Genomic DNA, 24,327 nt, shown 5'->3' with positions numbered 1-24,327 from the left:
CTAGGTGAGGCTGACCACTGGTGGGGGTACAGTGTTGATCTCGCCTAGCTATCTCATGATATGATACTGCCTTGTTTCCACTGGGGTTTTACAATAGGATAGCTATGCACAGTTATCCTGCTGTAAAACAAAACAAAATGAGCCCAACTTTTCTAGTAGTGAAGACATTGCCTGTGACTAAGCAGTAAGCTACCATTATATCACTGGTATTCTTTCAACTTGTGTGTCTAACTGTATTGCTTACAGTACAGCTCTAATTCTCTGTTGCTTTATTCTAATGATAGTGATGTCCAATTTCACAAATCACTGGTCTGCATTTAGCAGTAGATGAGTTGGCTTCTCCATATTTATTATATACCACATCACTTTACTGTTGGTAGGCTTTTCCCAACAATGCTAACACATAGGTGAGCCAGGCTACTTTCCAGCTATGCATTTGTCAGGGTTCAGTGAGGCCTAGGGGCCTTGGCATGAGCTGGCACCTGGTCTGCTAGCATCACAGATCTGGAGGTGGATTAACTACAGTGGCGGGAGCACTCCTCCTATTGTTGTAGTGAGTGTCTATGCTACAGTTTTGTGCAACTGTAGCATTTCTCGAGAAGACCTAGCCTTAGTGAGCTGCTGCTCTTTGCCTTTCATCTTGTAAAATTGGCTGCTAGATCATGTGTGGGTGCTGTAGCTGATTTTAATAGGTAAGGCCTGCATGTGTCTAAAGTGCCTAGCTCAGAATGTTGCCTTAAATTAGACTTGGTGACTATTGAGGTTTTATGTCAGAGTGTAAACATCTCACTCAATATTTTACATGCAGTGCAGGGGATGTAGCCACATCTTCTGTTTGAGTTTAATTGGAAGATATGTGGCTAAATCTCCTGCATTGCTTTGAAAATCTCAACCAATGTCTTCAAATTCAATTTTCCGTGTTTTCTAAAGTAAAAGAATGTCACAGAATGTTGCAAACCATCTGTTGTTCAATCTGAGGCTGTGAAAACAGCCAGCTAGACTTTGCTGCTTTTAAGTTCCTCCTCCACTTACCTTGTGTCCTAGTTTGCGATTTTTAATAGGGTATAGAAACTGCTGTGAAAGGTTTTGATTCCTTCTACTTTAACTCCAAAGAGCTCAAGATGATTTAAAAGTACATACTATAATACAGGTTTCAGAGTAGCAGCCGTGTTAGTCTGTATTTGCAAAAAGAAAAGGAGTACTTGTGGCACCTTATGCTCAAATAAATTTGTTAGTCTCTAAGGTGCCACAAGTACTCCTTTTCTTTTTACTATAATACAGTTGACTAAACCTGTTCTACTGCAAGCATTTGAAAATCACCTCTGTATGCATAGTCAGCAAAGAGTTAAGGTAAGTCTGCAATATTAATAATAATAATTAATAAAGTCTCTGTGTGTGCACTGAAACCTGGCAATGGGGGGAGGGTTTCAGAGCCCAAGCAGGAATGTCTACACTATTTTTAGCCCTGTAGCACAATCCTGAGTGAACGGACCTAGGCTCTGACACACACTGCTGTGGGGGAGGTGTGTTTTTTGTTTTGCAGTATAAATGTACCCATGTTTTCTTAGGAGCTGTTGACCTCCTGGGTACTTACGTGTTGGGCATGATTAGATGGTGAAACATTGTGTTTGAATACAAACTAATTCTATGATTCATCTGGGTGCTTGTTTCCTTTACTAAACAAAGTGTATGCAGGACAATACTGGTTTTGATTGGGGCAGATGTCTGGATCAGTCTCTGGAAACAGCCAAGGATCATCATGCTCTCTTTCACTCACTCTCGCTCTCCTGGGTTCTGATTGTTGCTCTATATCCTTGTCCTTTTAATTTGGTTCCCTCAGCTAGAAGTTAAACAACGCCCAATTTATGTGCAGAGAGGTTTGTTTTATGCATCAAAATTAGTTTGCTCCTTCAAATTGTAGGATCAGGGTGCCCTAGTCTGTACGGCCTCTGCTTCTTTGGTTCTTGCCCTCTAAATTGGTGGAGCACAGTACAGGTGTAACCCTTTTTCCCCCTTAGAAGTTAATTCCAGGGATTGGATCCACCAAAACAAATCTCCATTCTGAGTAGAGATCGATGCCCTATTTAAGGTATAAAATAAACAGTGTTAAGCTTTGGATCCATTTTCTTTGGTAAAGACAAAATTTGGAGCAGGCACAGAAGGAAGCTAAAATGTTAGAGGCAAGGAAACTGTCTTTCTGGTGTAAGTGGGTGGCTTGAGAGTATTTCCAAAGCTCAGTAGAACTTTATCTTTTCAGTGTTGGTGATTTTGATATAAGAAACTGGCCCTCACCCTTCTGTAATAGTTTATTTATGGGCCTGTGAGCCACTGACCTGGTCTGACATTATCCTCTGTGGCATGGGGCAAGTCACTTAATCTTTGTCGTAATTTCTGATCTGTAAAAATAGAATTGATCACTAATGTAAATTATGAGGGTGTTGAGGATTGTTAATCCAGTAATATCTGTAAAGTGTGTTTGAAGATCAAATATTTGTAGAATAGATCACTTTATTACTACTATTCTTACTTGGAACTGCATTGTTATTTCACGGAGTATAATTTTATTTTTAGAGCAAGGATCTTGTTTATTACTCTAAATTTTTTTGCAAACTTTTCCTTATTTTAGTGAGATGTAATAAAGTAGTTTGTTTTAAGTGCTATTAATTTGATAATTCAGATTGTTTAACTGAGTTTGACTTGAATGTTTCAGCACGTTTTTAAATAAGACATCCTTTTCTGTTTTAAATTTAGACTGTGGACATCCATAAAGAGAAAGTGGCTCGCAGAGAGATAGGTATTTTGACAACCAATAAGAACACATCAAGAACTCATAAAATTATAGCGCCAGCCAACATGGAGCGTCCTGTAAGGTACATTCGAAAACCTATTGACTATACCGTGCTGGATGATGTCGGCCATGGAGTAAAGGTGAGAATCCATATAAATATTGAAGACTTATTTGAACTGAAAGCGGCGGGAATTTTAGTTGCAGTTAAAATACTTAGTGTGTGGTGCTGCCGTGAGGGGTTGATACAAACATACCCAGAAGCATCATAGGCACAAAGTGAGATTTTTATGTTGAGGTCTTGAGCAATTTCTGCTATAAACTTGTGACTGCCTGAAGTAACCACAAACCAGGAAACAATGGCTCAGGATTCTGATAATAGATATTTCATAACAATGCAATTGCACTAATGACTTGTCAGAAAAAGGGACATGACTGACTTATTATTAAAAACATTCCTTAGTTTAAAAAAGTGCTGCAAAAGCCCTTTTTATCCCTTTCTTCTCCTACACTCCCACCTTTTTTCCTTTTTCTTTTTTCCTTTTTTTAAATTTTTTTTAATTTAAACTAGAGTTTAGGTCATGGGCAAACTTGATGGCTGGAGACTTCATTAGGGAGAGGTTTTTTAAAGGCACGAAGGGCGCCCCCTCCTCCCATTGAAAAATCAGTTGGAGTTGGCACTTTGCTTTTCATTTGGAAATCTTCCTCCATGTATATAAGTGCCTTGACCAAACTCAACTTTTTTGGGTACAACAGATAGCCGCAGGAGAGTTAGGTAAGACTAATCAACATGGTACCTTTTTGTCATCTGGGAGTCTTTGCTTGTCTGGTAATAGCAGGTTTTATTTTTTCCTTAACTGACATGATAGTACATTCAGTTAATTGCAGTCTTTCCCTGACTTACCTTAAAAAGCTTTTATTCAGGACCATGTATCCAAATAAGGATTTGAGTGTGCTAGTCAGGAAAGCAGCTGCATCAATCTTGAAGTGCCTTTCTGTAGTGCTCAGCTCTAAGGACTAGATCCTTGTTTGTGGCAGAGACGCAGTCATCACAGATGGAGGGAAATGAGGAGGTGCCAAGGTGTCCTTGACATTTCAGTGATCCTGGGGTTGCTTAGCAGTGGTTAAGCACAGTGTAGAAGGCTGCTTTAACTTGTGACAGCTGTCAACAGCCTCCTGGCACAGGAGCTGTTAGGGGCTCTGAAGTGCCTGAGGATCTCACTGCACAGCAGAGAACCTCTGAGGAGGTGTCTACACTGTAATTAAAAACCTGCGAGCTGGCCCATGCCAGCTGACTCGGGTTCGCAGGGCTCGGGCTAAGGGCTGTTGGATTGCCATGTAGATGTTCAGGCTTGGGGTGGAGCCCGGGTTGTAGGACCCTGTAAGGTGGGAGGGTCCAAGAGCTTGGGCTGCAACCTGAGTCTGAACATATACACCACAATTTAACAGTCCCTGAACCTGAGCCCTGAGAGTTGTCACAGACCAGCCACTGGTGTCCAATTGCAGCGTAGACGTACCCTGTGAGTCAGATCCACTGGGCTGAGGGCTGCTTTATATTGGTACAGCGATGCAAAGCAGATGAAACATTGTACAGAGTTGGAACATAAGAGCAACCATGCAAAGGAATCCATTTGACCTCATAGAAGTTGGTCACTTTTCATTTAGGCCCCTTGCATGTGAGAGAAGGTAGCTCGAGTCCATGGAGAAGTGTCAGAGTCCATGTTTCCAATGCCAGCTGTCAGCTCACCGTTTAGATACTAGAATGATAGTCTATCTAGAAAACCATAAAGTAGACTAATCAATTGGCCCCTGCAGCTGCTGCATTACTGAGAGGTGCATGTCCTAGAGCCTCATAAAGTAAATGTTTGATTAATAGACCCCAGTGCTGTTACATAGTAATATCAGCTTTCTCCAATTTGTACACTTTTATTTTGGCATGTCTATTTTAGTAATGTGTTCAACTTTAGTTAGGGGAAAAAAAATAGCCTGCCCTTTGGAACTGATGATCTTCTGTTAACTGGGCAAATGCCTTATTTCTAAAAGGCTCTTTGCAATTTTATACAAGTTTCAATGGTAGCTTTTGCCATCTGCCAACTAATTAACCTCATTATGGAAAATTGACTTTACTGGAAACCTGAAGTTTAGTGGCCTTGATTTGTAGTTAACAATATCTTACTTTTTGTTTCTTCACTGTGTGATTGGCCTACTGCCATGCTATGTGAAAAGATGATGCCCTTGTCTCTACCACATGGATTCATTATGCCAATACCATAATTGAAGGTAAACCTTACACACCTGCTACTGGAAATAGCATCCACAGCCTTCCACTCCATAAACATAGACCTCAACCCAGTAGCTGTATGTACATCACCCAGAGAAATGGCTATTAATCATACACACCTAACTGGTATGTCACGCTGTCTCCTAGGATGTGGTACTGACTGTAGCTGTAAAGGAGGTTGCTTGTTCTGCCTTCGTTCTTAGATGGCTCAATGCAAAATACTTTCCACTTCTGGGTCCCAGTTCAGATTCCTATTTGAAATTGAATTGACAGCCTCAGATCAGTTCCCAGTCAGCAGGAGTTGGCCATTGATATTTGACATGGTTAATTATTTATTTATTTTTGAAAACTAGAAAGGCTCTGTATTGGGAGCTCAAGCTATGTCTCAAACCTAACCAGGGTGGTGCTGTCAAATTGGGGCTGACATGGTTAGTGGCAGGAATGGAGAAAGTTGCACTGCAAATTCTTCAGCATACCCAATATGTGGATAAAGAGGATATCAGACTTTATTGCTGCCAACCCTATGCTCTTGACCACAGATTCACCCAAGTTAAAGTATTGATGGAAACTGTCTAGGGCCTTGGAGGTAGCATGGTTTCCTGACAAAACCGGAAATTGTAGTTCTAATCCCAGCTCACCCACAGATTGACCAGCTGTATACTTTGCCCTGTTCATACATTATCTCTTTTTCCTCAATAAAATGGGGCATAATATTTACAAATAACATAATTATAAACTAATGTTCAAACCGTGCAACAACATCCTTTAATGAGGGCTACATTATCACTATGTGTGACTTCATTTTGTTTTGGTGGAGGAAGGGACAAAATGGGGGAGATGGTAAGGAAAACATGAGGGAAAGGCCACCAGAATAAATGTGGAACCATAGCCTGTACGGTTCTGATTTATAATGTCTGTGTGAGAATATTAAATATATTTAAATGCCTTTAAATTATTTCAAAAGTATATAGCAATGGGCAATACCAGAACTGTTTTGTCTGATAAACGTAAATTCAAATTGACTCTCATTTATTCAATTAGTATAAAAGAAACAAAGCTGGTACTATAACTACTCAAATACTCCTCTCCCAAAGCATTTGTTCCTGTGTGCCCTTCCCTAATGGGACAAAAGTTTCTCAACACAGCTGGACCACACTTTATTTTGAGTCTTACCCTGGGAATAGGGAGTGGATCATCATGCAGAAGGAAAGAAGCAAAAGCAAGAACATGTATAGAGGCGCATGAGGAAGGACTCTGCTGTGTATTCCTCCCTCTGGGCCCATGAGATCAGCAGCTATTGTGTGGTTGATGCTCTGCTGATGGGGGAGGGAGAAGATAGGCAGCAGCTGTTCTCCACAGTATATTTCCCTCCTGTTGGGGAAATCACTGTGGAGTTGATGATGCTTCTAGTAGTATAAACTGCCCTCCACAGTTTCTGTGTACCAAAAGGCTACACTACCATTATAGGGAGTTAGTCAGTGGCAGCCCAAATCCTTAGGGAACCAGAGTCCACAGTCAGCGCACAGGGACAGGCCACCCCTAAAATGGCCCAGGATTTACCTAGTTATACTCTTATTGGCTTGTGGGTCTGAGAGTTTTTCAGGCTCTTTCCATATCTCTACTTCACAATGCTCAAACCCCTTCCTTTGGAGGTGGCAGTGCTAACTATTCTGTTCCCATCCCAGGAAAAATCCTACAACTGGAAAAGCGGGCCCAGGGTTAGCATAAGTTTGGTTTTGACACATCATAGATGGGCAGTGGATTTTTTAAAACTGTTCCATTTGTGATTAGACTTAACATGGCTCTCTTCCCTTTTCATTGAACAAACATTCTGTGTGTAAATGGCCGCAAGAAATAATGTGTACACAAGCAGATTTTGCCAGTCTGTTAGATACTAAATAGTCACTCAGCGACCATCCTTTGGGGATGTGGGCAAGGGGGCGCAACTGAAGTCATTCTCTCCTCAACCCTGTGTAAATCAGAACCATCACGATATGAAATGCTGCTTTAATGCACAAAGACTCTGGCTTGGTAACTTAAAAAAAATGTAGACACAAGCTAATTTAACCATTCTTCCAGTTTCTTCCTTTTTGTTTTATGAAGGAAAAAATAGGTCAAATGCTATTATCCATACAGAAAATCCTGGGCTTAAAAAAAGAATATTGCTGGAAAGAATTATACTTGTCTAGCAGCCCTGCTAGAATTTTAAAATATTCTGTGTGAAGAATGAAAGGCAGGTAGAATTGGCACTATCAGGGTGTCTCAGTCCATTTGATTGTAAAATGATGGTTAAAGCAGAAATGGAAACTATTTTTATGTTAAATGTAGATAAAAATGTGTTTATCACTCACGAAATGAAATGTCCAGTAGTTACAATTGATTGCATTTATTGTATGAAACTTGTAATTTTTTTAAAAGTACATGAAGACTGAGCACCTTAAGTGGAGACTTTGGAAGAATTTTAAAATCTCCTAGATATGGGGCACTTGTGACAAGGTGAAGATTGATTAATCGGTCATGGACCCAAGAAAGATGTAGGGGATAAGGGAAGGAGAAAATTTAAACAGAGATGGAGGCTCCAAATCCCATAGTATTTAACTATGAGAAGTGGGTTTGATTTTCAACATCTGTGAATGCTTGCCATGTACCAGCTTAGTCACTTTTATATTCCTCATGTTTATATCTACCCTATAAAACCGAGAACAAAAGACAAGACTATGAGGAAAAGATGTTTGTGCACCTGCTGTTTTTCTTCCCTATAGGGAAAGGCCTTTTATGTTGGATCCAGCTGGGCATTAACTATTTTTGTAGTGACTTATTAAAAAGATGTAAATAGGCACTTCTACAAGCAGTCAATAATTCTGAGCCTGAGAATCTGAGTTCTCCTTGTTCCTGGTATTGGTTAGTGTCAGACACTGACACGTCAAGTGTCATTTTGCCAATTGCATTGCTACCATGTTATCATTCAGAGGGTCACTATCAAACAATACAGAGTGCTGAAGGGTAAAGGACACACGAGTGTTGCCAATGCTGATAATTTTATCATAAGGCTCATAATATTTGGTGTTTTTCTTAAAGCACCAGCTAAATTAATTTTAAGTGAGAATCTCAGCTTTAGACTTTTTTTAAGTAACTTTCTAGAAAAAGTTCATGGTTGCCGAGAAAACCTTGGAAGCATGAATCCTGAAAGGCAAAACTAGAAGGTAAAGAATCCCTACCACCCCCCACCCCCATTTAAAAAAACCTGTTGTTTTGTAAGCCAAACTCTTGAGCTTTGGAGCCTGACTCATGATTTTGAATGCTTGGAGTCAGTGATACTGAGATTTTAAAAAATAAACATAATGTAATACGTTCCCCTAATAGAGAACCCTTCATCTGAGGATCTTAAGCCAAACATTTATTTTACGTTTTACAAACATTTCAGAGACAGTATCAGGCTAAAAGTTGAACATAATTCAAAAACAAATTTTCTTTCTTGTGCTACTAATAACAGCTTAGAGTAATAAAAAGGGAAAATCTAAAAAAGCCAACTGGATTTTTGTTCACTTGGACAACAGAAGTACTATCCCTTTTGTTCATCATCTACATCTGCTTACATTTCACTTTCTGGTTACCTGGCATTAACAGGAATCTAACTACTGGATTGCAAACAATATATAGCATATTGCTAATCTAAAAATAAAGTTCCATTAAAATAACAAAATATTATGGGATCTTTCTACTGATGTTTACTTTTGTAAACATTTGTTTTAGAGCCTATATTGAACTGACATTGTCTCTTTGGGTCTCAGAACAGCCTGTGAGGCAAGAGCTGAGTATTATCCTCCATTTTACTCATAAGGAAACTAAGACACAAAGTGTGATTTGCTTAAAGTCCCAAAAGTTAGTGGCAGAATTGGGAATAAAAATCCTCAATTCCAGAATGCAGATCACATGTAGGAGTCAGAAAGAGAACCCTCTGGGTTGTTACCCATATCTTTTTCTCGGCTCATCCCTGAGTTTTCAGGGGCCCTGTGAGAAGCGATGTGAGAGAGTCTGTTCGTTATGCCTCAGTTCCCTAACTCCTGGCTGCTTGTGACTCTTTAATACCATTACCATATTATGTGATGATCCAAAATTGATCCAGCTACTCCACCTGAAAAGTAGGGAAGGGATCCATGCGTATGACGTATGAGAAATGGGTACAGTGCCTCGGACAGTGGGGTCATGTCCATGACTAAGGATCCTAGGTGCTACAGTAATATAAATAATACGAGAAAATTATAAAGCTGTCTCCCAATTAGTTAGTTGTACTAAAAATCACGAAGCTTCTATATGGTTCAGAATTGGGAATAAAACTCAAGAGTTGTTGGATTTTATTCCTATATTAGAAATGTGGCTACAGTTTTTAGTGGAATGTTTGAAATAAAATGCAGCTCCCTGAATCACTGCTAGATGTTTGCATCCACTCTCCAGAGGTGGCGGAGTATGATGGAACAAAGTGGTGCGGGGGAAGATTCATTTATTTGTAGATCGTCCTGACCAAAAGAACTAAATGATCTAAGAAACATGGATGAATGAGACTATGTTGGGAGACTGGGGGTGGGACTGAGATCAAAGGAGGGGTTAGGTGTTAGAGAGACCTGGGAGGAGTTCTGAGCTAAAATGCCTTGCTTTCTCTAAGTCTTCAGCTGGAAGGTTAGGATCTATACCTTTCAGAGGAATAATAGTTTCACTTCTTGATCTCTTAACAGAATTCCTTGTTTTACGCCATTGTCCTTAGCAACTGGAAAAATTAAAAAGGGAAGAAACCTAGTAGATGGGAGACACAAGCAGATTAATTGCTAAAATTTGTTTTCCAGGAGACTAGTAGCTGTTTTTAAAAATATAGTGCTCAGGGATGATACCAGTCTGACAGTCTTGGGGTATGTCTACACTACGGAATAAGGTCGAATTTATAGAAGTCGGTTTTTTAGAAATCGGTTTTATATATTCGAGTGTGTGTGTCCCCACAGAAGTGCATTAAGTGCATTAACTCGGCGGAGTGCTTCCACAGTACCGAGGCTAGAGTCGACTTCCGGAGCATTGCACTGTGGGTAGCTATCCCACAGTTCCCGCAGTCTCCGCTGCCCATTGGAATTCTGGGTTGAGATCCCAATGCCTGATGGGGCTGAAACATTGTCGCGGGTGGTTCTGGGTACATATCGTCAGTCCCCCCTTCCCTCCCTCCCTCCGTGAAAGCAAGGGCAGACAATCGTTTCGCGCCTTTTTTCCTGAGTTACCTGTGCGGACGCCATACCACCACAAGCATGGAGCCCGCTCAGGTAACCGTCACCGTATGTCTCCTGGGTGCTGGCAGACGCCGTTCTGCATTGCTACACAGTAGCAGCAACCCATTGCCTTCTGGCAGCAGACGGTACAGTACGACTGGTAGCCGTCCTCGTCATGTCCGAGGTGCTCCTGGTCGCCTGTGTGAGGTCGATCAGGAGCGCCTGGGCAGACATGGGCGCAGGGACTAAATTTTTAGTGACTTGACCAGGTCATTCTCTAAGTCCGGCAGTCAGTCCTACTGAACCGTCTTATGGTGAGCAGGCAGGCAATATGGATTGCTAGCAGTCGTATTGTACCGTCTTCTGCCGAGCAGCCATGAGATGTGGATGGCATGCAGTCCTTCTGCACCGTCTGCTGCCAGCCAAAGATCTAAAAGATAGATGGAGTGGATCAAAACAAGAAATAGACCAGATTTGTTTTGTACTCATTTGCCTTCTCTTCTGTCTAGGGGACTCATTCCTCTAGGTCACACTGCAGTCACTCACAGAGAAGGTGCAGCGAGGTAAATCTAGCCATGTATCGATCAGAGGCCAGGCTAACCTCCTTGTTCCAATAAGAACAATAACTTAGGTGCACCATTTCTTTATTGGAACCCTCCATGAAGTCCTCCCTGAACGACTCCTTGATGTAAAGCCACCCCCTTTCTTGATTTTAGCTCCCTGAAGCCAACCCTGTAAGCCGTGTTGTCAGTCGCCCCTCCCTGCGTCAGAGCAACGGCAAACAATCATGCATCTGAGTTGAGAGTGCTGTCCAGAGCAGTCACAATGGAGCACTCTGATTGGGCTAAAACATTGTCGCGGGTGGTTCTGGGTACATATTGTCTGGCCCCCGTTCCCTCCCTCCCTCCGTGAAGGCAAGGGCAGACAATCGTTTCGCGCCTTTTTTCCTGAGTTACCTGTGCGGACGCCATACCACAGCAAGCATGGAGCCCGCTCGGGTAACCGTCACCGTATGTCTCCTGGGTGCTGGCAGACGCGGTACTGCATTGCTACACAGTAGCAGCAACCCATTGCCTTGTGGCAGCAGACGGTGCAGTATGACTGATAGCCGTCCTCGTCATGTCCGAGGTGCTCCTGGCCACGTCGGCTGGGAGCGCCTGGGCAGACATGGGCGCAGGGACTAAATTTTTGGTGACTTGACCAGGTCATTCTCTTTAGTCCTGCAGTCAGTCCTATTGAACCGTCTAATGGTCATCAGGCAGGCAATACGGATTGCTAGCAGTCGTATTGTACCGTCTTCTGCCGGGCAGGCAAGAGATGACGATGGCTAGCAATCGTATTGTACCATCTTCTGCCAGGCAGGCAAGAGATGAGGATGGCTAGCAGTCGTACTGTACCATCTTCTGCCGAGCAGCCATGAGATGTGGATGGCATGCAGTCCTTCTGCACCGTCTGCTGCCAGCCAAAGATGTAAAAGATAGATGGAGTGGATCAAAACAAGAAATAGACCAGATTTGTTTTGTACTCATTTGCCTCCTCCCCTGTCTAGGGGACTCATTCCTCTAGGTCACACTGCAGTCACTCACAGAGAAGGTGCAGCGAGGTAAATCTAGCCATGTATCAATCAGAGGCCAGGCTAACCTCCTTGTTCCAATAAGAACAATAACTTAGATGCACCATTTCTTATTGGAACCCTCCATGAAGTCCTCCCTGAACTACTCCTTGATGTAAAGCCACCCCCTTTGTGGATTTTAGCTCCCTGAAGCCAACTCTGTAAGCCGTGTCGTCAGTCACCCCTCCCTCCGTCAGAGCAACGGCAGACAATCATTCCGCGCCTTTTTTCTGTGCGGACGCCATACCAAGGCAAGCATGGAGGCCGCTCAGCTCACTTTGGCAATTAGGAGCACATTAAACACCACACGCATTATCCAGCAGTATATGCAGCACCAGAACCTGGCAAAGCGCTACCGGGCGAGGAGGCAACGTCAGCGCGGTCACGTGAGTGATCAGGACATGGACACAGATTTCTCTGAAAGCATGGGCCCTGCCAATGCATGCATCATGGTGCTAATGGGGCAGGTTCATGCTGTGGAACGCCGATTCTGGGCTCGGGAAACAAGCACAGACTGGTGGGACCGCATAGTGTTGCAGGTCTGGGACGATTCCCAGTGGCTGCGAAACTTTCGCATGCGTAAGGGCACTTTCATGGAACTTTGTGACTTGCTTTCCCCTGCCCTGAAGCGCATGAATACCAAGATGAGAGCAGCCCTCACAGTTGAGAAGCGAGTGGCGATAGCCCTGTGGAAGCTTGCAACGCCAGACAGCTACCGGTCAGTTGGGAATCAATTTGGAGTGGGCAAATCTACTGTTGGGGCTGCTGTGATGCAAGTAGCCCACGCAATCAAAGATCTGCTGATATCAAGGGTAGTGACGCTGGGAAATGTGCATGTCATAGTGGATGGCTTTGCTGCAATGGGATTCCCTAACTGTGGTGGGGCCATAGACGGAACCCATATCCCTATCTTGGCACCGGAGCACCAAGCCGGCGAGTACATAAACCGCAAGGGGTACTTTTCAGTAGTGCTGCAAGCTCTGGTGGATCACAAGGGACGTTTCACCAACATCAACGTGGGATGGCCGGGAAAGGTACATGACGCTCGTATTTTCAGGAACTCTGGTCTGTTTCAAAAGCTGCAAGAAGGGACTTTATTCCCAGACCAGAAAATAACTGTTGGGGATGTTGAAATGCCTATGTGTATCCTTGGGGACCCAGCCTACCCCTTAATGCCATGGCTCATGAAGCCGTACACAGGCAGCCTGGACAGTAGTCAGGAGCTGTTCAACTACAGGCTGAGCAAGTGCAGAATGGTGGTAGAATGTGCATTTGGACGTTTAAAGGCGCGCTGGCGCAGTTTACTGATTCGCTTAGACCTCAGCGAAACCAATATTCCCACTGTTATTACTGCTTGCTGTGTGCTCCACAATATCTGTGAGAGTAAGGTGGAGACGTTTATGGCGGGGTGGGAGGTTGAGGCAAATCGCCTGGCTGCTGGTTACGCGCAGCCAGACACCAGGGCGGTTAGAAGAGCACAGGAGGGCGCGGTACGCATCAGAGAGGCTTTGAAAACCAGTTTCGTGACTGGCCAGGCTACGGTGTGAAAGTTCTGTTTGTTTCTCCTTGATGAAACCCCCCGCCCCTTGGTTCACTCTACTTCCCTGTAAGCTAACCACCCTCTCCTCCTCCCTTCGATCACCGCTTGCAGAGGCAATAAAGTCATTGTTGCTTCACATTCATGCATTCTTCATTCATTCATCACACAAACAGGGGGATGACGACCAAGGTAGCCCAGGAGGGGTGGTGGAGGAGGGAAGGAAAATGCCACACAGCACTTTAAAAGTTTACAACTTTAAAATTTATTGAATGACAGCCTTCTTTTTTTTGGGCAATCCTCTGTGGTGGAGTGGCTGGTTGGTCGGAGGCCCCCCTACCGCGTTCTTGGGCGTCTGGGTGTGGAGGCTATGGAACTTGGGAAGGAGGGCGGTTGGTTACACAGGGGCTGTAGTGGCAGTCTGTGCTCCAGCTGCCTTTGCTGCAGCTCAGCCATACACTGGAGCATACTGGTTTGTTCCTCCAGCAGCCTCAGCATTGAATCCTGCCTGCTCTCATCATGCTGCCGCCACATTCAAGCTTCAGCCCTCTCTTCAGCCCGCCACTTACTCTCTTCAGCCCGCCACCTCTCCTTCCGGTCATTTTGTGCTTTCCTGCAGTCTGACATTATTTGCCTCCACGCATTCGTCTGTGCTCTGTCAGTGTGGGAGGACAGCATGAGCTCGGAGAACATTTCATCTCGAGTGCGTTTTTTTTCTTTCTAATCTTCACTAGTCTCTGGGAAGGAGAAGATCCTGTGATCATTGAAACACATGCAGCTGGTGGAGAAAAAAAAAGGGACAGCGGTATTTAAAGACACATTTTATAAAACACTGGCTACACTCTTTCAGGGTAAACCTTGCTGTTAACATTACATACATAGCACATGTGCTTTCGTTACAAGGTCGCATTTTGCCTCCCCCCACCGCGTGGCTACCCCCTCAACCCTCTCCCCTCCCTGTGGCTAACAGCGGGGAACATTTCTGTTCAGCCGCAGGCAAACAGCCCAGCAGGAATGGGCTCCTCTGAGTGTCCCCTGAAGAAAAGCACCCTATTTCAACCAGGTGACCATGGATTATATCTCACTCTCCTGAGGATAACACAGAGAGATAAAGAACGGATGTTGCTTGAACGCCAGCAAACATACACTGCAATGCTTTGTTGTACAATGATTCCCGAGTACGTGTTACTGGCCTGGAGTGGTAAAGTGTCCTACCATGAAGGACGCAATAAGTCTGCCCTCCCCAGAAACCTTTTGCAAAGGCTTTGGGAGTATATCCAGGAGAGCCGCGAATGCCAGGGCAAAGTAATCCTTTCACATGCTTGCTTTTAAACCATGTATAGTATTTTAAAAGGTACACTCACCGGAGGTCCCTTCTCCGCCTGCTGGGTCCAGGAGGCAGCCTTGGGTGGGTTCGGGGGGTACTGGCTCCAGGTCCAGGGTGAGAAACAGTCTGTCGGGAAAACCGGTTTCTCCGCTTGCTTGCTGTGGGCTATCTACAACCTCGTCGTCATCATCATCTTCTTCGTCCCCAAAACCTGCTTCCGTATTGCCTCCATCTCCATTGAAGGAGTCAAACAACACAGCTGGGGTAGTGGTTGCTGAACCCCCTAAAATGGCATGCAGCTCATCATAGAAGCGGCATGTTTGGGGCTCTGACCCGGAGCGGCCGTTCGCCTCTCTGGTTTTCTGGTAGGCTTGCCTCAGCTCCTTCAGTTTCACGCGGCACTGCTTCGGGTCCCTGTTATGGCCTCTGTCCTTCATGCCCTGGGAGATTTTGACAAAGGTTTTGGCATTTCGAAAACTGGAACGGAGTTCTGATAGCACGGATTCCTCTCTCCATACAGCGATCAGATCCCGTACCTCCCGTTCGGTCCATGCTGGAGCTCTTTTGCGATTCTGAGACTCCATCATGGTCACCTCTGCTGATGAGCTCTGCATGGTCACCTGCAGCTTGCCACGCTGGCCAAACAGGAAATGGGATTGAAAAGTTCGCGGTTCTTTTCCTGTCTACCTGGCCAGTGCATCTGAGTTGAGAGTGCTGTCCAGAGCGGTCAAAATGGAGCACTCTGGGATAGCTCCCGGAGGCCAATACCATCAAATTGTGTCCACAGTACCCCAAATTCGACCCGGCAAGGCCGATTTAAGTGCTAATCCACTTGTCAGGGGTGGAGTAAGGAAATCGATTTTAAGAGCCCTTTAAGTCGAAATAAAGGGCTTCATCGTGTGGACGGGTGCAGGTTTACATCGATTTAATGCTGCTAAATTCGACCTAAAGTCCTAGTGTAGACCAGGGCTTGGAGACTGAACTTCTGTATTCATCCATAGAATAGATATATCGGAGACGACAGTAGCGCAAATAGCATTAGTCTGCCTCTTGCCAATAAAATTCAGTCCAGACTTAGAGTTGGAGGGACCCCCTCTAGTGCCACTTCCTATATCTTGACTACTGCTGAAACTGCTAACAAGGATGTTAGATTTCTCATTATGTGGACAACTTTCGTTTAGGGATTGGTCAGAAAATGCCAAACTGCTTCCAAACAGCCAACAAAAGGTAATGACTTTTTACCACTATAGTATTGCTTCCCCCATCCACTCAAAAATTGAGTCAGGTGTCCACACCCCCAATCATTAATTTAAAAAAAAAATACATTTTGTGTTTTTTTCTGATTTTTCAGTCTTTAGGATAACCTGAAGTCACATTTTTATGCTTTCCTTTGCAACCATGAGGGCTAGAAATGTACTACTTTTTTAAATGAAAGCTGAGATCACATGATCATCTGACTCCAGAAGTCGGCACTTCAAGACAAATACTAATTATTTTGATGCTGGCAGTAAAATCATAAGAGCTGGCACTGCTGCATTACTGACTTGGGTTGGATTTCAGGCAGCAACCTAGACTAGTGAAAGGCTCTGCTGCATATCCAGTCTGAGAATTCCCTTCATTCTTTTTACCATTCAGTGCAGCAGGTAGGACTTCTCCATTCTGGGTTCTATTCCCAAAGTACTGATGGTTTAATACATTCTGTAATTTGTGATAGAGATTGTATAGGGCATGTATGGTTTTGATACATTATAAAATATTCTTGGTCTTGGATTAATGTCAACCAGACACTTTAAACTGGTGTTAAAAATTTAAGGCTGGTAAGAGGCATATGTGCCTTTTGCTGGCCACAAGGATAATAAATGTAAGTTTAAGTGTTTCCTTTGGAGATGCGTATTAATTGTGATGTTTGTCCTGTGACTGCTTTTGAGCTCATGAGATCTTTAACAGCATACCTGGGATGCAATGTAAGTTGTTGTTAGGGAAATGAATTGCTGTAAAAAATATAATAACTTGTCCATCAGTTGTGATAGATCTGCCATTAATTTCTGCTTTTCCCCCCTTTTTTTGCCAACGTTAAGTGGCTAAAAGCCAAGGTAAGAAGAATCATTTCTCATTTGACCCACAGTGTCTTATTGTATTGATAGTTGAGGCTGCAGAGCCATTAAAACTGAAAGCTAGTACTCTCCTATACTTCTCTCTGCTTTTCATAGGTTATTTAGGTTAAATAAGCTCTACTTCAGTGCAGATTTGCAGCATTTAGCCTGGATGTGTTAATATATCAGAGATATATTGACATTTGCATTTGTACTTAAATACATTAATTTCTCTAACACATGTAGTGCTTTGCTCTGATTTGGTAGATGCCTTGATCCTATTGACTTACATTTTTTATAGGAGGTTTCCCAGACAATATGTTTGACTGTGCTAGTCAAATAGCCGAGCTAAATTGAGTGAGAAATTTTGAATGAAGACTGACCGTTTTTTGTAGCCAGTTTAAATTTTTTATTTAAAATATTCACAGTGGAATTGACACACAAATGGAATGTAATAGTAATTTAAAGAGGGAAAAGGGGAAGACTTTTGCGTGAACTTGTCATCTGCTTAATTTTCAGATGTACTTCAGCTGTAAAATGACAGTTAAAAAACAATATGAAACTTACGTTTAGGGTTTGTTTCCTTTTCCTGTTGTCTTCTCTAGTGTGCAGATAAAACCTGCTGTTCAATAGCTGTCTGGGAACCCTCACTTCCTATTCTTACATTTAAAAAATAACTCTAAATAGTAGAAGCGTTTAAGTATAAAAATAAAATCCTGTTTCCCCTCATTTCAGCATGGAAATAACCAGCCTGCAAGAACTGGCACCTTGTCAAGAACAAATCCACCTACACAAAAACCACCAAGTCCTCCTATGTCAGGCCGGGGAACTCTGGGGTAAGAATGAGACTTACATCCAGCCTGTATAAGAGAATTCTAATTGTGCAGATATCAATATTGCCTAGATAAGTGAGTATATGAAGGCTGAGTACCCTCTGGGCTCTAGTGAGTTAGACAAATCATCTTTCTATGCAAAACACTTGAAATTTTCTGGTTTTCTTTTTTTTTAAATGAAGCCCCTTTGAGAGAATATCTTTTCATTATATTACAGACTGAAGTGGCTGAGGTTAGTTTTCATTTCTGATAGTAATCAGGCAGAAATATTATTGCATATTTAATACAAATGAATTTTGATTAAGGTTCTCATTTAAACTAACAAAGCAAAAGGATTTCAGTGTTAAGACTCTTACTTTGTTGCTAACTCACTCCTGATTCCTTGACAGTGGAGAGTTGTGTTTATGCAATATTTAAGGAAAGAGTGTGTGGAGAGAAGTTAAAGATGTACTGGCAACACTAACTCTCATTTGTTTGCTCATTTGAAGGCACATTTTAATGCTTAATTGAGGGAACTGTACCCTCCAACACAACCACTTTCTACTTCAGCTTATATTTCACTGCTGTTTGACCTCTGTACATCAACAGATTATTATGATATGGATTGAAATGGTGGTACTTGAAAACACTAAGCATATAGAGTGTGATTCTGTTTGGATTATTTTGTGGGGCTTTTCATTGGGATCTTAAACAAACTTTGGTCTATGGATGTTGCCGTTCAGTTACCTGAATCTTTGCCTTTAACATGTAGGGTACGGTAGATGGAGCGTGAGCACTGGTGGGCTGGCACGGATTTAGCAGCTATGGATGAGTTAGTTTTCCAAGTTAGTGAGCTGAGTAATGGTCTGGTTACAAGGCAGCTCACAGTGCGGATCAAGAGAGCCAGACAAGAAAAGTGGGGGAACTATAGCCCCCTTTAAAAGAGTGTTGCAGGGCTCTGGAAGCACTGAAGCCTTTAATTCTGATGCGACAATTCAGTGCTGCGCTGTCACTGTTTAAACATCAAAATGTAATAATGTACTGTATTCACTTTTTTAAAAAAAGTGTGTCTAGGGTTTGTTTCAGTCTGCTTGGAGTGCGTTATGGGAATAAGAATCTTGACCCACTGTTGATAGATGTTGTATAGGTTCCAATTACCTGCTTGATACAGCACACTTTCTGGTGGGATGGTATTTCAGCTGTGGGTAGAGTGAAGTGTGCTGGGATCCTTCAGGAAACAGTGGATAAAAATCATGGGTGAAATCTTGGATATTGAGGGGAAGAAATGATGGGTTGAGGGAACAACCAAAATACATAGCAAAGATTACATCTGTTACAACACTCTCTCAAAAAGAGAGGTAGATGTGTGCTGTCTTTTATCTTTTGGCATCAAAGTGCATACATCTACAATGTTTTTTCTACTTTACCTCAAGCATGCAAAAATATTGCCAGAAACCACAAAGATTGGTGTTTTTTCTTACCATTAGAAAAAAGTGGATAGAAATTTAAAACCAACACAAAATATGCAATTTTAGAAGTGTGACAGAGCATGTCAGCAGTACACTTAAGAGTAGGCACTGCCACCTGGCCAGTTGCTGGGGCTTGTCCCTTTTAAGGCAAAAGAATTCTGGGAAATGTAGTTGGGCGGGGAGGAAGAGGAGAGTCCAAAGATCAGGTAATGAAGAGGGAACCAGGTGATTGTGGGAGGGATCAATAAGAAGGAGCTTGAGCTGAGTATGAGAGACCTGGAGGGAGCAGGAGGCCTACGATAACTAAGAAACAGCTTCTCCCAGGCTGAGTGTTAATAATAAAAAAAAAGCCTAGAAGAAGTTGGACTAAGTTTTTAAAAAAAAAAAAAAAAAAAAAAGGCACCACAGGAAAAAGTGAAGCAAGGGTGTGATGGGAAATGGACAGCCACTGTCTGCTGAGGAGCCCTAAATTAGAACCTAGAATAGTAGGAGGGCTTGAGTTCCTTTGCAGTTCCACCTGAAGGTGGTGGGTATTAACACCACATTGAGAGAAAAAGGAATGACTGAGCTCTGTGAAAGGAACTACTGAGAACTGTTCAGAGCCTTGAGAGCAGTGGAAAGACTATTTGCTTAATTGGATTCTGTCCATGGAAGGGGAAGGCCAAGTCAGCTCCAAGGAACTGGAGTGGGGAAAATTGAGGGGGAATTATATATGCAGATTATATGAGAGTCATAGTAAACAAAGCTATAGAAACTTGAGTTACTCCATTTCCTCCCCACATTTCGTCCAGAAGTGGAATATCCATTGTTAACTTCGTATTTTCTTTAAATTATGAGGTTATTCCTATTGGAAGTCTGTTTAAAACTTCAGTGATGTCTTTTTACCTTGCAGTTTCAATCATATTTGTGTTCTAATTATAAGAGATTAAGATGTACAGTTTTTTTTTCATTTTCTGATCTTTCTGGCACAACAAAAGCCCAATGGCAGCTCATATTTTAAAACTTTCTCTAGTTCTGTGTATGATAGAAACTCACTGATTTACAAATCCAATAATGCATACAAACAACTAGGCTATTGTTTATCAGGATGGTTTTAGTAATAGTGAGGTCTAGTGCTCCTGAGACATTTTGTAAGAATTCTAAGTTTAACACAATATGTTCACTAGAATAATATGAAGTAACTTAATTAAAACTAACTACAGCAGATTACTGAATGTATCATATTTTTTGTGATGCATTTTGCCTTGCTTTTTTGTTTTGTTTACCTGTTACCTCCCAAATTCAGAATCTTGCAATGGGCCCCCTAATAGTTAGTAAGGTTTTACTATATTGCTGAGTCATTAAATTAATATAATGTATGTTTAAGTGGTAATCTAACAAGAAGCAGCACAAATGATTAAAGATGTTCATAGTCTCCCATTTCCTCCCCATCTATGAGTCACCTCAAAAAAGGGAACAGGGACTCCAGACGTGTTCCTGGTGTGAGAACGTGAATACCTTTAGCAAAAAGTAATTTTTAGGACATTTTTATCGCCCTCAAAATGTTCTATGTAAATATTATCTTAACTATTGTTGAGGGGCACTACTGTAATAGATAAGTGTGCATTGCATAGCAAGTGCATACAACTGTTTGTAATCTGAAGAGTACTTTGTGGCCATACATGTAGTGTTTTTGTTTTTAATTAGCTTTTATCTTAGAGGAACATACAGTTTGGCCTTACTTTATGAAAGTGTTTTCAAAAGAATTTTTTCAATAGGTTTTATTTCATATATTACCTAGACACTGAAATTTCCTTTTAATTTGTCCTGGAAAGGTGACTCTAATTAGTCCCTTTTTAAAGCTGTTTTGTTAATATGCAGAATTAACATGTTGAGAATGAAATACCTATTTAATCTGCCACTTTCAGAGATGGTTTCTATTTGGTAATGTTGAGTCACTGTGCAGTGATCTTAAGTGAAGATTTAGGAAAACAAATGGCTTCATTACTTTAATTAAAACTTTTTCTCTCCTCCAACCCACTTTCATTTGACTAGACGAAATACTCCTTACAAAACCCTGGAGCCAGTTAAACCTCCAACTGTTCCTAATGATTACATGACCAGTCCTGCCAGACTTGGAAGTCAACACAGTCCAGGAAGAACAGCTTCCTTAAACCAGAGACCAAGAACACACAGGTAGAGTACATTGCTCCTAATTCTATGGTTGTGTCTTGACTGGCATAGTGATACTCACCAGCGTTGCAGCAAAGCTTTATGCCTGGCTTCTTCTAAGGTGGATGGAGAAGACAGATGTAGTTTAAATACCTTAGATTTTCTTTATACATGGTTCTGTCTGGATTTGGTACCTCTAGATCTGTTAACTTTAGTAGCATCTGTTTGTTTTTCAAATTTAATGCTACAGAAGCTTTGTTTGTTTATACATACATACATACATACACACACGCAGCTTTGAATGCACAACTTATTCTCTTCTATCATTTTTTGCCTCATCAGAGTAAGCAAAATTTCAGAAATTATAGGAGTGAATAGGGAGATGGAATATCTGACAGACTATATAACTTATTTCAGACTTTAGGCTGGGATAGGTGTACAGGTAAGTGCTTTCACTGACGCTAATTGTATAGGGAAGCAGTTTCTGATTAGAAAATACTTTAGTGAAGTTTGCCTGTCAGAAGTCTGGTTTGCTTTTATTGTTCAGAGAAAAATTGTGCTTGTGACGTGGTAGATTGACAGTACTGGAAGCTAAAATTTATCCACAGAACCAGCAGTGCCAATCAGCTTCCACATATTGAGGCACATTGGCAGAACAGTACTTTCTCTGCGGAGATCATCTCTTGGGATGAGAGAGTAGTGCTGTCGCTATACCTATCGACTACTTGCCTTTAAATCTGTTTGTTGAGGCTTCAGTAGAATCTCCAGTCAGACTGCAAGAAATAAATTGACAATGACTACCTGAATACAGACGGGATTTAGACAGTGGTTTATTGTCCCAGGGATAGATATGATGTGATCGTTTCAATGACTCGCACCAATCTGTGATGTTTAAATGTTTACTAGCATAATGGCAGTTCTGGGGTTCAGGGAGTCCTTATGGACTTTGGGAAAACAAGTTAACTTCATCTTTGAGCAGCTTGCTGTCAGTTAAACAATATTGTCAGATTAAGGTATTTTATAAACCAGGATGCAATCAGTTTAATTGGCAGCCATAAAGTCTCCCTTTTTTTGTCTGACAAGATCTTCTTTTATGTAGACTGCAGTTAGAAATTCAGCTGCAACCAACAAGATCAAGGTCTTCAGCATACAGAACGCTAATTTTGAAGGAATTATCTTGGCTCCCAGTTCAGATCACTAATTTTCTCTTTTTATAGTAAAGTTGTTATCTTAAGATATTTTTGAATGATCTGTGCTGGATTCTTTGCTAGCAATTTATATATGGTTGCACAGAAATGGTAAATAAAGTGCATTGAGTGCTACTATATTTTTATTAAGATGGATATGTAGAAATGGCTTTTTAGTTACAGGGCACCACAGCTGTTTAATTCTCTTCCTGTTCTCTGTTGAATCTTTGTAAATTCAAGTCTTGACTAAAGGCATATTTATTGAATTTGTCCGTGGATTTTTACTATGTCCCCTAGTTTCCATTTGGTTGAAAAATATGTAATGACCTCCAAGATGCCTGCATGAAAATTATCAAAATTATTGTATGGCTTCTTCATAAAGCGTGTGCGCTCTCGCTCTCTCACTGGCAAGTGGCTGGGCTAGTCGCAGTAGAATTGTTAACTCAAAATAAACTTGAACACAAGTATTCATTTAGCAAAAGGAGACTTCTTCAGCACATAGCTCACATCACTCGAATTACAAATAGCTTATGCTTGAACCCTTTTTACGCCCATTTTATCATTACTTAGTTCAAGGTGCCTGGAACTATTACGGTATTCACATTGGACCAACAGATGTCTAGATCTCATATGGTTGCTTACATTTGTAGTTATAAGTAATTAAAAGCTATGGATGTATAAAAAGTGGCTAACAGCTTAGCTAATGATATCTGTATCTACTAGAGTTTTAATACATTTTGATTTAATGATCTGAGGGTGATAAGTAATAAGGGTTTCAGGAACAGTCAGTCTACAGGATTTTTTTATCTCACATTTATGCAATTGAGCGAATTTATTTGATCACTGTTCAAATAAGTAATATGAATGTATGGAAAGCAGTGCTGACACGTTTTCTCCCCCTCCTCCCCTTTAGTGGTAGTAGTGGAGGAAGTGGCAGTCGAGAGAACAGTGGAAGCAGCAGTATTGGCATTCCCATTGCCGTGCCTACACCTTCACCACCAACTGTTGGGCCAGGTATTTGAGATTCTTTTTATGATACCTAATACTGCAATGTGGCTCATTCAGACATTTTCTCATAAATGTCAAGGGAGGATTGAAGTTCTCATCCCTTCCCTTTTGAAGAGGTTGGAAGAGAATCGCTCCCCAAACAAACAAAATGCCAAAAAAATGGTCAGCTATTTCTTTTCATTCATTTTTGTTCATTACATTGTAACAAGATTTTTAAAAAATCAGGAATATCTTTCCTTTTTAAGATATAAGGAGCAGGTGGAATCCATGCTTTCAAACGCGTGTTGACAAGTAGACATTTCTAGATATCCTGAGAAGAAAAAACAACCGTTCTGTATGCATATGATCAGAATTGTTTTCTGAAATAGTCTGATTTTTATCACTTACCATTTAGAACGTTTAAAATTGTAAATAAAAATAAACTTCTTCCTTCGATTAAACCACTAAAGAAGATTGGAATAAACAAACACCATCAATAGTGAAATTCAAGAACATCCACCAGTGTAATTAAAACCAAAGTGAATCATAGTGTGAAAATCATTTAAAGCTTATCACACAGTATCAAAAGCACGTGTCTCTATCATTTGAGTTGGAGGACTCTTTTAGCGATGTGAAGGTGCTGTACTTGGCTCTTCTAGCCAAGAGGCAAGACAGTAGAGGAAGACATGATCACTGGCGTAGTGAATGTGTGTCACTTAGGCACAGTAAGCTATTTTGGACAAAACGTTGACCATCCAAATTAAAGTCTCATAAACTAGAGTGGTGATATTCACAAGTCAGATTTTTACTCTGAGGCAGAACTTTGCTGTTGTATCT

General features: G+C 41.7%; 1 protein-coding gene across 15 annotated transcripts in view; it reads left to right on the top strand.

Moving 5' to 3' along the window:
- ABI1 (abl interactor 1) overlaps window positions 1–24,327 on the top strand; it is a 129,249-nt gene that overhangs the window by 88,454 nt on the left and 16,468 nt on the right. For 9 of the 15 annotated variants that reach the window (XM_037890881.2, XM_037890875.2, XM_043541366.1 and 6 more), the window contains 5 exons: window positions 2,752–2,928; window positions 16,870–16,884; window positions 17,620–17,720; window positions 21,200–21,340; window positions 23,417–23,517. In XM_037890881.2, coding sequence (XP_037746809.2) covers window positions 2,752–2,928; window positions 16,870–16,884; window positions 17,620–17,720; window positions 21,200–21,340; window positions 23,417–23,517 — 535 coding nt within the window. The remainder of the gene's footprint in view (window positions 1–2,751; window positions 2,929–16,869; window positions 16,885–17,619; window positions 17,721–21,199; window positions 21,341–23,416; window positions 23,518–24,327) is intronic. The other 6 variants (XM_007058489.4, XM_007058487.4, XM_007058492.4 and 3 more) reach the window with 1 other exon arrangement.

This window comes from Chelonia mydas, chromosome 2 (assembly GCF_015237465.2).
Source record: "Chelonia mydas isolate rCheMyd1 chromosome 2, rCheMyd1.pri.v2, whole genome shotgun sequence".
In the NCBI taxonomy this organism is placed as follows: Eukaryota; Metazoa; Chordata; order Testudines; family Cheloniidae; genus Chelonia; species Chelonia mydas.
This window is presented reverse-complemented; position numbering and strand designations above follow the sequence as displayed.